Source organism: Gordionus sp. m RMFG-2023, chromosome 2 (genome assembly GCF_954871325.1).
Source record: "Gordionus sp. m RMFG-2023 chromosome 2, tfGorSpeb1-WG-v2, whole genome shotgun sequence".
Classification (NCBI taxonomy): domain Eukaryota; kingdom Metazoa; phylum Nematomorpha; class Gordioida; order Chordodea; family Parachordodidae; genus Gordionus; species Gordionus sp. m RMFG-2023.
The window spans coordinates 54,776,484-54,788,988 of NC_088776.1; the positions used below are offsets into that span (position 1 = coordinate 54,776,484).

The following is a 12,505-nucleotide window of genomic DNA, read 5'->3' on the forward strand; positions in this document are numbered from 1 at the left end:
ATTTTCTTTTTGACTCATTATGTGTTAACTTACTCATATAAACATAAAATGAAAAAAATTTTAAGTTTCCGTCATTATTTTTTGAGTTATATATGATGTTAATTTTCAGTTTAGTCAATTTTTTTTAGATTTTTGGAATTTTTTTATTTTTTTGACTCATTTAAAAATTTTGACTTAACTTAGAATTGACTTCATAACTCAAAAAATAATGATGGAAACTTGAAATTTTTTTCATTTTATGTTTATGAGTAACAAAATTGAGTCAAAAAAATAAAATATTTTTAAAATCCCAAAAATCTAAAAAAAATCGACTAAACTGGGAATCGACATCATAACTCAAAAAATAATGACGGAAACTTAACATTTTTTCATTTTATGTTTATATGAGTAAGTTTACATAAAATGAGTCAAAAAAAATAAAATATTTTTAAAATAACGAAAATTTAAAAATTTTGACAACACTGAGAATTGACATCATAACTCAAAAAATAATGATGGAAACTTAACATTTTTTTCATTTTATGTTTATATAAGTAAGTTTACACAAAATGTGTCAAAAAAATTTAAATATTTTTAAAAATCCCAAAAATGTAAAAATTTTGATTAAACTGAGAAATCATAACTCAAAAAATAATGACGGAAACTTAAAATTTTTTCCATTTTATGTTTATATGAGTAAGTTTACACAAAATGAGTCAAAAAAATTAAAATATTTTTAAAAATCCCAAAAATGTAAAAAATTTTGACTAAACTGAGGATTGACATCTTAGCTCAAAAAATAATGATGGAAACTTAAATTTTTTTCATCTTTGACCAAATAAATTAGTCTAAAGTAAAAAATTATGCTCTTATAATTCATATTTTTTTTAATTAAAAACTAAAATTTTAGTCTATTACGTTATCTAACGGAAATATATTTATTTTTTATATTTATTATTAGTGTTATAATTTTGTAACATATCTATTCTATACATATTTTAAATTTATGAACTACTCTTTCTTCCATATTCTATTTTATTTTTTTAGATAATTTTAATTTTGAAAATAAATTTGATTTACATAATACAAATAAATTATTTATATTTTTAAAATATAATTGATAGGCTATAAATAAATTTATACCTGTGTATTTTCAGTTTACCTGTCCATTCGCAGTTTACCTGTCAATTCTCAGTTTAGTTACACCCCATTATATGTATTAAGGCAAGGAAAGTATAAAAAATCGTAATTTTGATTTTGAATTTTACAAAGAAGTATAAATTTTTTCTTACTCTGTCATTTTATTGAAGACAACTACTATTAAGAGTTTTTATTTAAGGCCTAGAGTAGGGTTCTAATTTTATTTTTACAATGAGATATTTTATTATATCTCTAAATAAGCTTCATAGTTGGATCTCTTTTACAAAGACATCAATATCTCATTGCAGGGTTGAATTACTATTTTAATTATTATATTATTGCTATTTTATAATAATAAAGGATTTGAAATAAAATGTGTGTTCATGTTCATTAGAATTTTATTTAAGCTATATAGTGAGTAGATATCAATGATGCGGGAGTGATATATAAAAAATTTTATTAATGAAATGAGGAATATCAATATAGTACAGACATGAAATAAATTATATTATAAATACTCCCACCTCTATATATGTACAAAACGTAACAAAAATAAAATAGAATGGATTCTTTATTCTTTAGTCGAGGAGGCTTTGAGTCTGGCGAAAGCAGATATAGCATCTGAAAAGAGGCTATGGTAATTTGCTAAAGGTATGTAAGCTGCCGTTATCATTTTACCTGTTGAAAAAAAATTAAAAAAATTTGATCTACAAAACAAGTATACTTTATAGATTGGAGAAATTTTTATAAAGACATAATTATGTTATATTAATCTCAATTACTACTCTGTTTAATAATTAAGAAGTTAAAAATAACGAGATGGCAATAAAATATCATATTAAAATTTTATTGATAAATTTTAAAATAATTATAAAAATAATTATAAAAATTACGAAATTAAATCTAATAAAATGTGATATGAAATTAGAGTCGCATAGAAGCAAAATTCAGTTGAAGTATTGGGAATATTTATTTTTCAAAGAGAATCTACACAGAGAATCAGAACTTTGTAAAGTGATGATCTTAATGGGTATAAAACATAAATATGGTGCATACCAGCGAACCAGCGGCCGTGAAGAGAGGTGACAGAGGCGATGGCAGTAGTGATGGAGACGCATTTTACGTATACATTGCCGGCAGGCGATGTGGAGTCGATGTATATATGCAAAACTCCTCCATGCTTGTCGCATTCTTCTATAACATCATCACGGATATCCATAATCCATTCACTTCCTTCTTCCCTGTTTATATGGAATAAATTTATAGGTTGTGTTTATAAATTATGATATTAGACTCCTAGGGATTAAAAATCATTAATTAAATATTTAAATAATAACTAAGTTATTCTTGAATATACCACCTTCCTGCATTAATTAATGGCTCCCAATAAATTTAAGTGAAACCTCCAAATGAGAAAAATAAAAGGGTAAATATTTTTAAATAATAAAAAATGTCAGAAGTAGTATGAACAAATATTTAGATATTCTTAGTTGATTTGACAATTTTAAAAAAAGGTTTAACTTGGAAGGGTCAAACATATTGGAAAGCATAAAGCATGGGGTGGCAATAGGAGGCTGCGTCTGTATTTGAGGCATAGGATTCAGAAGGTGAGGATGTGTCACTCCACTCATGCCAGAGGAAGAAACTTTCGGAATTAGCATACCAGTTCCTTTTGTTTAAAATAAGAATAATTTATTGAAGAGATCTAAGACTGGAATAAAAACTCCCTTTAAAATTTATAACAAGTAACCTGACTCCCTATATAAAAATCTTAGTATAGAAACTAGGTTCAGACCAAAATTCCTATTAATGAAGGTTCAAACTCTAAAGAAAAATACATGAATCTTAAAAAGGGCTTAATAAAATAAGTTAGAAATAAGGTTTTTAAATCTGAGATTTGCAACTTAAATTGAGCATAGGTATATATATATATATAAGTATAACCTTCTGCAAGCTTGGCCATGAGCTGAAGCCTGCCTGAGGCACCCAAATCGATGCCGGTTTTTTCCATCTCCTCATTATCTAGAACAGAATAGGCGGCAGCACTTTGATTGACACTTCCCATAGCTTGTTGCGCAGCAAAATTAACGATTTGTCCACTTCCGGTTAGTCCCACTGATCCACCAGTATATAATGGCGTCTAAAACATTTGATTTAATTATTTTTCATTATCTATTTGTGATTCTTTCTATTTGAATGTACAATATTACTAAAATATTAGGGCACTATGAGCCAAAGTACGGTCTTAGTTTTGTGCCCCAAAGCTTAAAGACTGGACCATGTTAATGGAAAAAGAGTGGTCCAAATGATTCAGCAATCATGTCTTTTAAGTTGATATCAAGACCGATAGCTGGAAGATATTGACTGATATAACAGATACTTATAAATTTTTAATATTTAAATTACATCAAATTCATCAATATTATTATATAATTTAATTACAAGAGGGTTGGGAGGAACCATAAGCATGGGAGGTGAAGAAGGGACTCCGAGTCTCTCGTTGAATTTGCTGACTTTCATTCCCTTTCCTGCCAATTCAAACCCATTCAAGCTCTCGAGAGCTCTCTTGGCATCTTCACAATCGTGAAACTATATTCATAAATATATATTAACTCATTAGATTTCAATTTTTAGTGTTCAACAAATACTAAATATCTAATATTAAGGGGTTAAAAGGGTTTATTTTAAAACATTTTAAACGCAATTAATAAATACTTATTAATTAATTGCGTAAAAAATATTAGATAAAACAAATTAGAAGATAAGAGAACTTAAATAATGGAGAAAAATAGAGTACTAGGAACATACAAAATAAAATAATATAAATTAAAAAATAGATTGTATGAAATGTCAATCAATGTATTATATATATTTTTTATTTATAATCAGTAGAGTTTTTTTCCTTAAAATGAAGCAAAATTTATATTTCTACTCATTATTGTTCGGGTTTATGTTTCAGAATTTTGGTACATATTAATTGATATATATGGGAAGGACTTGTAATACTAGCTTTTAAATAAATATACAAATAACCTGTATAAAACCATAGCCTCTAGATTTGTTCGATTCTAAATCCATAATCAAGTTTATGAAGTCGATCTATATAAATATTATATGCAAATAAACATATAATAAAAATAAGGCTTTAAGATTAATAATACATATCATCAAAGTATAAACTAAAAAGATAAAAAACATATGTTATTACATCCATGAGTAATATAAATTTTTCCTATTTAAATGAGCTCTAAATGATTATTTACAATGAACAATTATAATAGTCACATCTTCAAAGAATGATTACATACCTTTCCAAATGGTTCAAAAATTCCCCTGAGCATTTCTTCGGAAATGTTTGGGTGGAGCGAGCCCACATAGAGTTTCATGGGGCCAGGCTGACCTCCCCTTTGCAAGCCGATTCCCCCATTGGCTAGGATCGCTAGTCTGTTCTTTTCTGCTTGAGAGTGTTGAACAACTATGGGTCTGCTCCTAATCTTTTTGCCGTTAAGACCCAAGGCCTTTATTTATTTATAACAGATATATATTACATGTAAAGGGTTGACATTTAATTTGAATTTTTGACCAATCTTTTAAAACCTCCATATTAATAAGGCAGCAATTATGTTGAAATACTTGTAATTAAAAAATAAAGATGTTAAATGGCTCATCTTGATGAATGTAAATTTTTAAACACTTAAAAATTTATTTATGACCATTGTGATTAGTATTGTAGAAAACAGCGATTTAGTGTATTTTTTAGTCAATAAATATTAAAGAGCTTAAGAATTTTGCCAAAAAAAACAAACTAATGTTGTTTAAACGGCCAGATTTTTGAGGACGGCTAACCCAATATTTTAATTAAGAAATATTACACAAGCTTGAAGATTTTGCTCATAGAATGGTAGAAAGGTTTGGACATCTATTAATGAAATATTAAGGCATGCCTACTATTATAGAATTTTAATTTAAAATAGGCACTAATTCAAACCTTTCTGCCATCAATATGCGAGATCTCAAGGTTTAGGTAATATTTTTTTTCCAAAAAAATAAAATTAATATTGAAAAATTTGCAATAAAATATTGACTAAATTATATTTTCTATAAAGGCAGTAAAATATGTTTTTCACATATAAAAAAACAAATATCTATATAACTATAAGAATTTTCAAAATGTAAACAAATTTTAATTTGTATTAGAATCTTACAAATTGAACAGATTCGGGTTCTTTGAATTCCACGTAAGCTAGCCCTTTCGATTTTCGTGTTCTAGAATCTACTATCAGTCTTATGTCCCTGACCTACCATATAGTTAAAAAAAATTTATAAATTATATTCGGGTCTTATAAAATCAGTTGTATTGAACATTTGTAACTTATTACCATAAAATCTAGCATAGTTTTCAACTAGACCTTGATTTTGTTTTTGAAAACATACGAGTTAGACAAGTATATATCTTTCCTGAACAACCAAATTTTATTTAAAAAACGAATATACCTTTGTTTTATATTAAAAAAAACTAGTCTTAAGCCCATATCTCATCCTAAGCTCTTTCCTAAGATAGAGCTTTTAAGAAAGTGATATAACTTAAAAGAATTTTTAAGACGGAAATTAATTCCTAGATTGCTAGGGAGTCAGTCAAGGTGCTTACTCATGAGATCATAATTCATGTGTCAAATTTTAAAAAAAATTATCACGTATATTTTATGGACAAATGTAAAATCAAGAAATAGTTTTTTTAAATAAAACGATAATATGGTAATTACAATTACCTTACTAAAATATGGCAATAAAAATGTTATAAATCTAAAAATCTGGCAAAAAAAATATTTATACATCTTTAGTCTTTTTCCCAACAGATTTTAGGAAATCCATGATATCTCGCTCATTCACATAAGGCCCTAACTGCATGAATAAAACGGTCCTTTGATCTCGTTCCTCGGGTGTCAATTCCACATCGTCTTTATCACTTGCCCTGTTATTATTATGATTCAATATTATAATTTTTTTTTATTTAAAAAAATAATACTTTTACCAATTTTTCGTTTGCTATTTTTTAAGTTTCTAGTTCTGTTTTGATGGATATTCACTCAAGACGTATAAACTTTTAAATATAGGCAAATAAAGAGAGTAAAAAAAAAGTCGATAGTGACAAAAAAAATTTACTAAAAATATTTAGGAATATAAATATAAAAATTTTGTAAATAAAATTTTAAGATAAATAGAATAATTATGTAAAGTTGGATTAAAACAAAAATGGAAATTATTCATCAAAAGCAAATTCAAATAAGCTAATAATAATTTTCGGAACAACACCAAATTTAATATATTTTTTAATGGGTCAAGTCATGTTCTGACTTTATATCTACTATATACATACACTGTAGCATGGATTAATCTAGCTTAGCTAAAAAACTAGTTCCATTTGAGATCAAAGCTAACAAAGCTCATAGTGATTCCCCAATAACGGCTTGTAACATCTAAACCAACTACAATTTTATTTGTATAAGCATATGTGGTACTGGAAATCGAAACAAAATGTAAAAATATTAATTTATAACAAAAACTGCATAGTAAAAATAGTGTCGTTTTTTTAAATTAATGAATTAATAAGGTGTATGCTGTGAGATCTAATATGTATGAGAACACAATGTACCATTCGTAGGAGCCATGTATTTGCCTCAGTCAAATGATAATAATCATAAAATTCCTGCTTATAAAATGTAACCCATAAATTTAGGAGAATATAATAAAAGACCTTTCAAAATAAAATTGTATATTTTATATTTTTTTTATTATGAGTAATAAGTGGAAAAATGTAAATAAACAAACTCATTTGAAACATAAAATGAGGTTTTAGGAATCCACATTCTGTAAAGGAAGCGAAAAGGACTTCCCACAGTTGGAGACTATCCTCGCTAAACATATCTAAATTAAATGCTTGCGATTAGTAGATTTAGATGTCTATCTTCAAATCTCCACGCCAATAATAATTCAAGCCTAAACATGATAAATTGTTTTTTTTTAATATCATTCAAGAATGTTTATAATACATAGCAATGTGCATATAGGAGATCAGCACAACCTGATTTTCCAAAAATGGTTTAGACCCAACTTAGCCCCTATTTTTTTAAATAGCCTAACCTAAAAATATGGTACAAATTCTTTCTTTATACTATTCAAAAGTCTAGCCTGGCCCATAAAAATAAGTTGCCATCCAACCAAAAATTTTTAGGTGCAGATCTCCAATATGAATAATAATAAATATATAAAATGGCCAAAAATAAATTTCAAGAATAAATATTTTTGTTTTAAGTTACCATGAATTATTTTAAAAAAATGGATACACTACCTGTTAAACAACCCAATTTGGTTCGATTTAAAACGGCCCGATTAATTGTGTGTAAAACTCTTTGATATATAGGTTTGATTTGGTTGAATACCTTTAAATAAAGGTTTATAGAGGTTCAAATTATTTTTTATATGAAATACCGATATATAGCTTTATAAAAAAAATTTAATCTTATTTATGATTATAGAATAATGAAAAATAAAACACTCTTTTAAGCTAACTCATAATTTCATTTTAAATTTTAATTTGTATATTAAATTATCATCTGAGATATTTGTTCAATCTTGTCCTCTGTTATGATAAAATATATTTCAATCCTAAAATTGTTCTTCCAACCTAAATCCATATAACTAGGACAGATATTATCACTAGATTTCAGGTTTCTCTCCTTCCAAATAAGCAATATGGATGTTTTTATAATGGTGGATGTCGTTAAAAGATTTTTTGTATTGTATTACCTATTTTGACTTTTTGCTAATTTCTTTTATTAAGATTAAAAATCATATTTGTGGTCATGATAATTATTTTGACTTAAACTAATGGAAGTGAATTAAATATCATTATATTATCACAATGTGTCTCGCTTAATCTCCCTTGATTTCATGGAAGAAATTAGAAAATGCAGTAGATTCTTTATTTCAATTGTACATGTTAAAAGTAAATATAAAAATACAATGAAAAATTATCAGTAATGATTTAATATAACATATAATTTATAAAATATATAAAACATAATACATAATAACTTAAAAAAAACAAACTACATCATATGATATATAATAGTAATAAAATATATTTTAAATAAAGAAAGATGATAAAGACAAATTAAATATTTTTTTAAATTACATTAGCTTCTCCAAATTTTTTTAAAAAAAGATTAGATTCAGTTTAGGTTCATTAAAAACATTTTAAAACATAGGTTCACATATTACGACTTTAGTCAAAAGCTTGGAAATTTTGCTCGTAGATAGCAGAAAATTTGGCCCTCTATTTGCCAAATATCGAGGCTAATATAATATTATTTTGGCTAAAATCTTAACGGGCCATTTAAAATCGACCCAAATCTGGGTAACAACAATATTTGGATACAAGTAATATAATCATAAACTAATTCTAATTAAAATTTAAAAAATATATACAAATGCTAATAGCTACCTGGGTGGTGGGGAATCATCTGGGGAGTGCCGACTTCTCCCACTATTTCTCCTTTCATATTCTTCGTCATAGTTTCTATATAATTATATAAAAAATTTTGACCTTAAAATTTCAGAATTTTTTAGAACAATTATAAATACACACAAAATGTTTAGTTATATGAATGTTTGAAAAAAACAAAACTATCAAATATAAAAAAAATAAGTGGTGTCTCTAGGAGAGGGGGGGTTCTATTAGTGCCTTGAGCTTATGGTTAGCATGATTTAATCAAAATATTTTAAATCAAATATTAATAATTCAAATAGTTTAGCATTGTTGGATGTAAATTTAATTTGATAACAATAAATTCAGAAGTTATCATGAATGGGTAAACATTCAATATTTAGTATTAATGATAAAATATATTTTAAGTTAATCCAATTTTGCTAATTAACAATGGTTTATTCATAAATTTCACAGTAAGATAAATGTATATTTCAATAATAACTTAGCCTCATGACTTATTTTCTTCATGGGCATATTTTTTAATAACTTAGATAAATCATTTTTTTGACTTTTATAACCCCACCACCCCAATATACACCATAAAGAAAAAAATTTATTGATTTTTGACACTAAATTGGGCACAAATAAATTGAAAAGTATAGTGATGCTCCTAAATAAAAAATGATTTTTTAAAATATAAATTAAAAACATGGCCATAATGTAAATTTTGTTTTCAAAACTTCAAAATTTCCTTAAAGTTATAAATCTTTTAAAATTGTATTGGAAGAAGTGTAATGATTAAAAAATTAATATACCAATTAAATATTAATAAGTTATTAAAATAATAAACATGAATTATTGTAAAAACTATCATCTATCAAAATTATGCATGTGTACTTTATTATGCATCATCTTTTTCAAAATAATATATAACCTTTTCCTTGATTCATATTTATCATTTCGATGACTTGATGTTTGAGATTTACGAGGTGAGGTTGACCTCGATTGTGATTTTCTTTTTCTATCTTTACTACTATTTCTCTTGTGTTTTGTGCTATTACTTCTGCTAGAATCTCTGTGTCTTTCTTTTTTATCTCTATCCCTTGATTTATCTTTCTCCTTGCGTTTCCTTTTCCTACTATCATCACTTGAATGACTGACATCTCTTTCTTCCCTTTTTCTATCTTTTTTGTGAGTTTTTTCTTCAATCTTATTATTAATATTATTGCTATGATCAGACTTTTCATTTTTATGATCATTATTTTCAAAATCACGTTTATCTATATCACTGATTTTTAAAAAAAAAAAATTATATATAAATAACTTTAAAAAATATATTACTCGGATTCCAATTCTTTCTTTTTATGTTTTTTATCTTTCTTCTTATGAGATTTGCTTTCATCATCTTCATCAATGTCTTTCTTTTCTTTCTTACGCTTTTTTTTGCTGCGCTTATGTTTATCATCATTTACTGTATCAATATCTCCATTATCTTCTGGACTATATAAAATATAATAATTTTAATTTATACATAAAATATAAAATGTTATATATTATATAAGAGAATTTATATCTTGTTGGACTATCCCACTGCATATTTGTCATTCAAATCTGTTATGATTTTTTCAAAAAAGGAGTTTGTTATACATAGTATTGACACATTAAATAAAATATTGTTTTAAATATTCAAAGGGAATTCAAGTGTTTTATTTACCTTTGTAAAATACATCAAATCAAAGAAGTTGTAATAATAAACGTATTTATTTCTTCGTAATATAGAAAAGGTGGACCTTTGGTCATAAAAGGAAAATATTATACTTTATAATAATACTTATCATATTTTTTAACTTATGAACAAATTACATTTATAAAAGTAATACTTACTTAGATAGGTCCATTCGTTCGTCATCTGCATTCTACATAACGATATAAATTAACATATAAAAAAATAACATACATCGGGTTGATATGGTGCTTCAATTAATGATTCTATGAAATCGTCAGCCATGTTTTATTAAAAAATGAATAGTTAGATTTAATACTCGAAGGAACATAGGTAAAATAAGGTAGTTTTCAAATATATATTATATTTAGTTTAGCAGTTGATTTATAAATTTTAAAAAAAATAAACTGAAAGAATTTTATAAATAATAAGCACCAATATAAACTTGTAGATCAAAGTTTAATAGCACGAAACTTGGAGAGAACATGAGTATTCTAACTTCATATAATATTTATTTTTTTTAATTTAATTGGTAACTCACTAAAACTCGGGGAAATTTTTAATTTTGTTTTCTTAAATATTTTTTTTATTTATTTTAAATATTTTTTTTAAAAAAAATTTTATTAAAAAAATAATAAATATGCGATATTGGTTGAAATTTTTGATGTAGTATTCAAGTTTCATTACCCAAAAGATTTAAGAATTGAATATTTTTTTCGTTTGGCGTAATTTTAGATTATCTTTTATTATTAAAAAATAAACCATTTGTCCGGGTATTTGCGAAATTAAAGCGAGCATCCCCAGAAGGGGAAGAAAATCTTCCCCTTATTTATATATATGTAAATATTTTTATTTTGTCATATTAAAAATATGTCAAATTTAAGTAAATTAATTAAATTTATAAATTTTATAAATTTATATAAAACTATTTATGTTTTTCCTTAAAATTATATATATATATATATACCATCATTTTATATATTGTTTATTCAAATAAATTGCTTATTTATCTAATATATAATTTAATAATTCTAACTTACTAGCATATAATATAGCACACGCCTCAGTGGCGTCGCTAAGGAGGGGGGCGCAGGGGCTCGAGCCCCCTAGAAAATTTAAATAGCCCCCTGAAGCAAAAAAAATTTTTTTTTAATGGAATCTTAACCCCTTGAACTAAAAATAAATTTTTTTGATTGCACCCTGAAAGATTTCTTTTATAATTCTATTAAGTAAAATATAGTTTTAATTTTATTATTTAAAAATTAATAAGACTATCTAATTATTGATTAAATATATACTATTTTAAATATTAGATTAAATTAATACATACTAGTAGATAGCCCGTCAAAAATGACGGAGAATGAGAATTTTATTCAATTTTTTAAGAAAGATGTTACCTTTTATTTAAAAATCATATCCAATTTATATTATTTTTAAACCCCCCCCCTCCCCATTTAGGTCAAGTCCAACCAATGTCATTGAGTCCAACCCATTAGGACTAAGAGTGAAAACTATTTTTTGAGTCAAAATATATTTAAATGAGCTTTTACCCAATATCAAAATTCTTTGTTAATATATTACTGATTACATAAGACTAACATTTAACATTAAAAAATTTCAAGCCAGGTCCAAGCTCATAATATTTGGAAAAAATTTCTAAGCGTCCAAGACCTTATAATTTTTTAAATAAATTCTCAAACCTAGCTCAACCCATAATTATTTTGAAAATTTTTTCCTAGCCCCGCCCATAATAATTTGTAAAAGATATTCCCAAGTCAGGTGCAAGCAAATATTAATCTTGAGGAATCTTTTCCAAGCCCAGTCCAACTCATATTAATTTTCAAAACTTTTTCCCAAACCCGGAGATAGTTAAATTTCTAAATAATTTATCATCACATGAAGGGGAAATCTCGGATTTACCACTTAGTGGGTTAACTCCTTTTATCAAAAAATTTGATAAGGGCTATCTATATCTTTATGTTAAGTATAAAAAAATGCTATCTATTTAAATTACAAAAATGCCATTCAATACTAATGAAACTTATATGCAATTTATTTATATATTTTTTAAGAAATTTGTTTTTCTTGCCATATAAATTTACCTAATTTTTTAAATAAATGATGAGGATTGATTATTATTTTTTGTGTCTGATAAAATTAAAAGCAAATCCTTT

At 25.5% G+C, this 12,505-nt stretch overlaps 1 protein-coding gene across 1 annotated transcript; it reads right to left on the reverse strand.

Annotated features, from left to right (window-relative positions):
- Nucleotides 1–1,559: 1,559 nt before the first annotated feature.
- On the reverse strand, nucleotides 1,560–10,642 carry LOC135923109 (RNA-binding protein 39-like). The gene is made up of 14 exons (XM_065457685.1): nucleotides 10,566–10,642; nucleotides 10,493–10,524; nucleotides 9,950–10,108; nucleotides 9,543–9,896; nucleotides 8,624–8,698; nucleotides 5,953–6,091; nucleotides 5,325–5,417; nucleotides 4,428–4,637; nucleotides 4,153–4,218; nucleotides 3,562–3,708; nucleotides 3,064–3,259; nucleotides 2,641–2,788; nucleotides 2,176–2,360; nucleotides 1,560–1,797 (listed from the first exon to the last, which is right to left on the reverse strand). The coding sequence occupies exons 1-14, from the start codon at nucleotides 10,614–10,616 to the stop codon at nucleotides 1,691–1,693; spliced, it is 1,962 nt and encodes a 653-aa protein (XP_065313757.1). The 5' UTR covers nucleotides 10,617–10,642; the 3' UTR covers nucleotides 1,560–1,690.
- Between the last annotated feature and the right edge of the window lie 1,863 nt (nucleotides 10,643–12,505).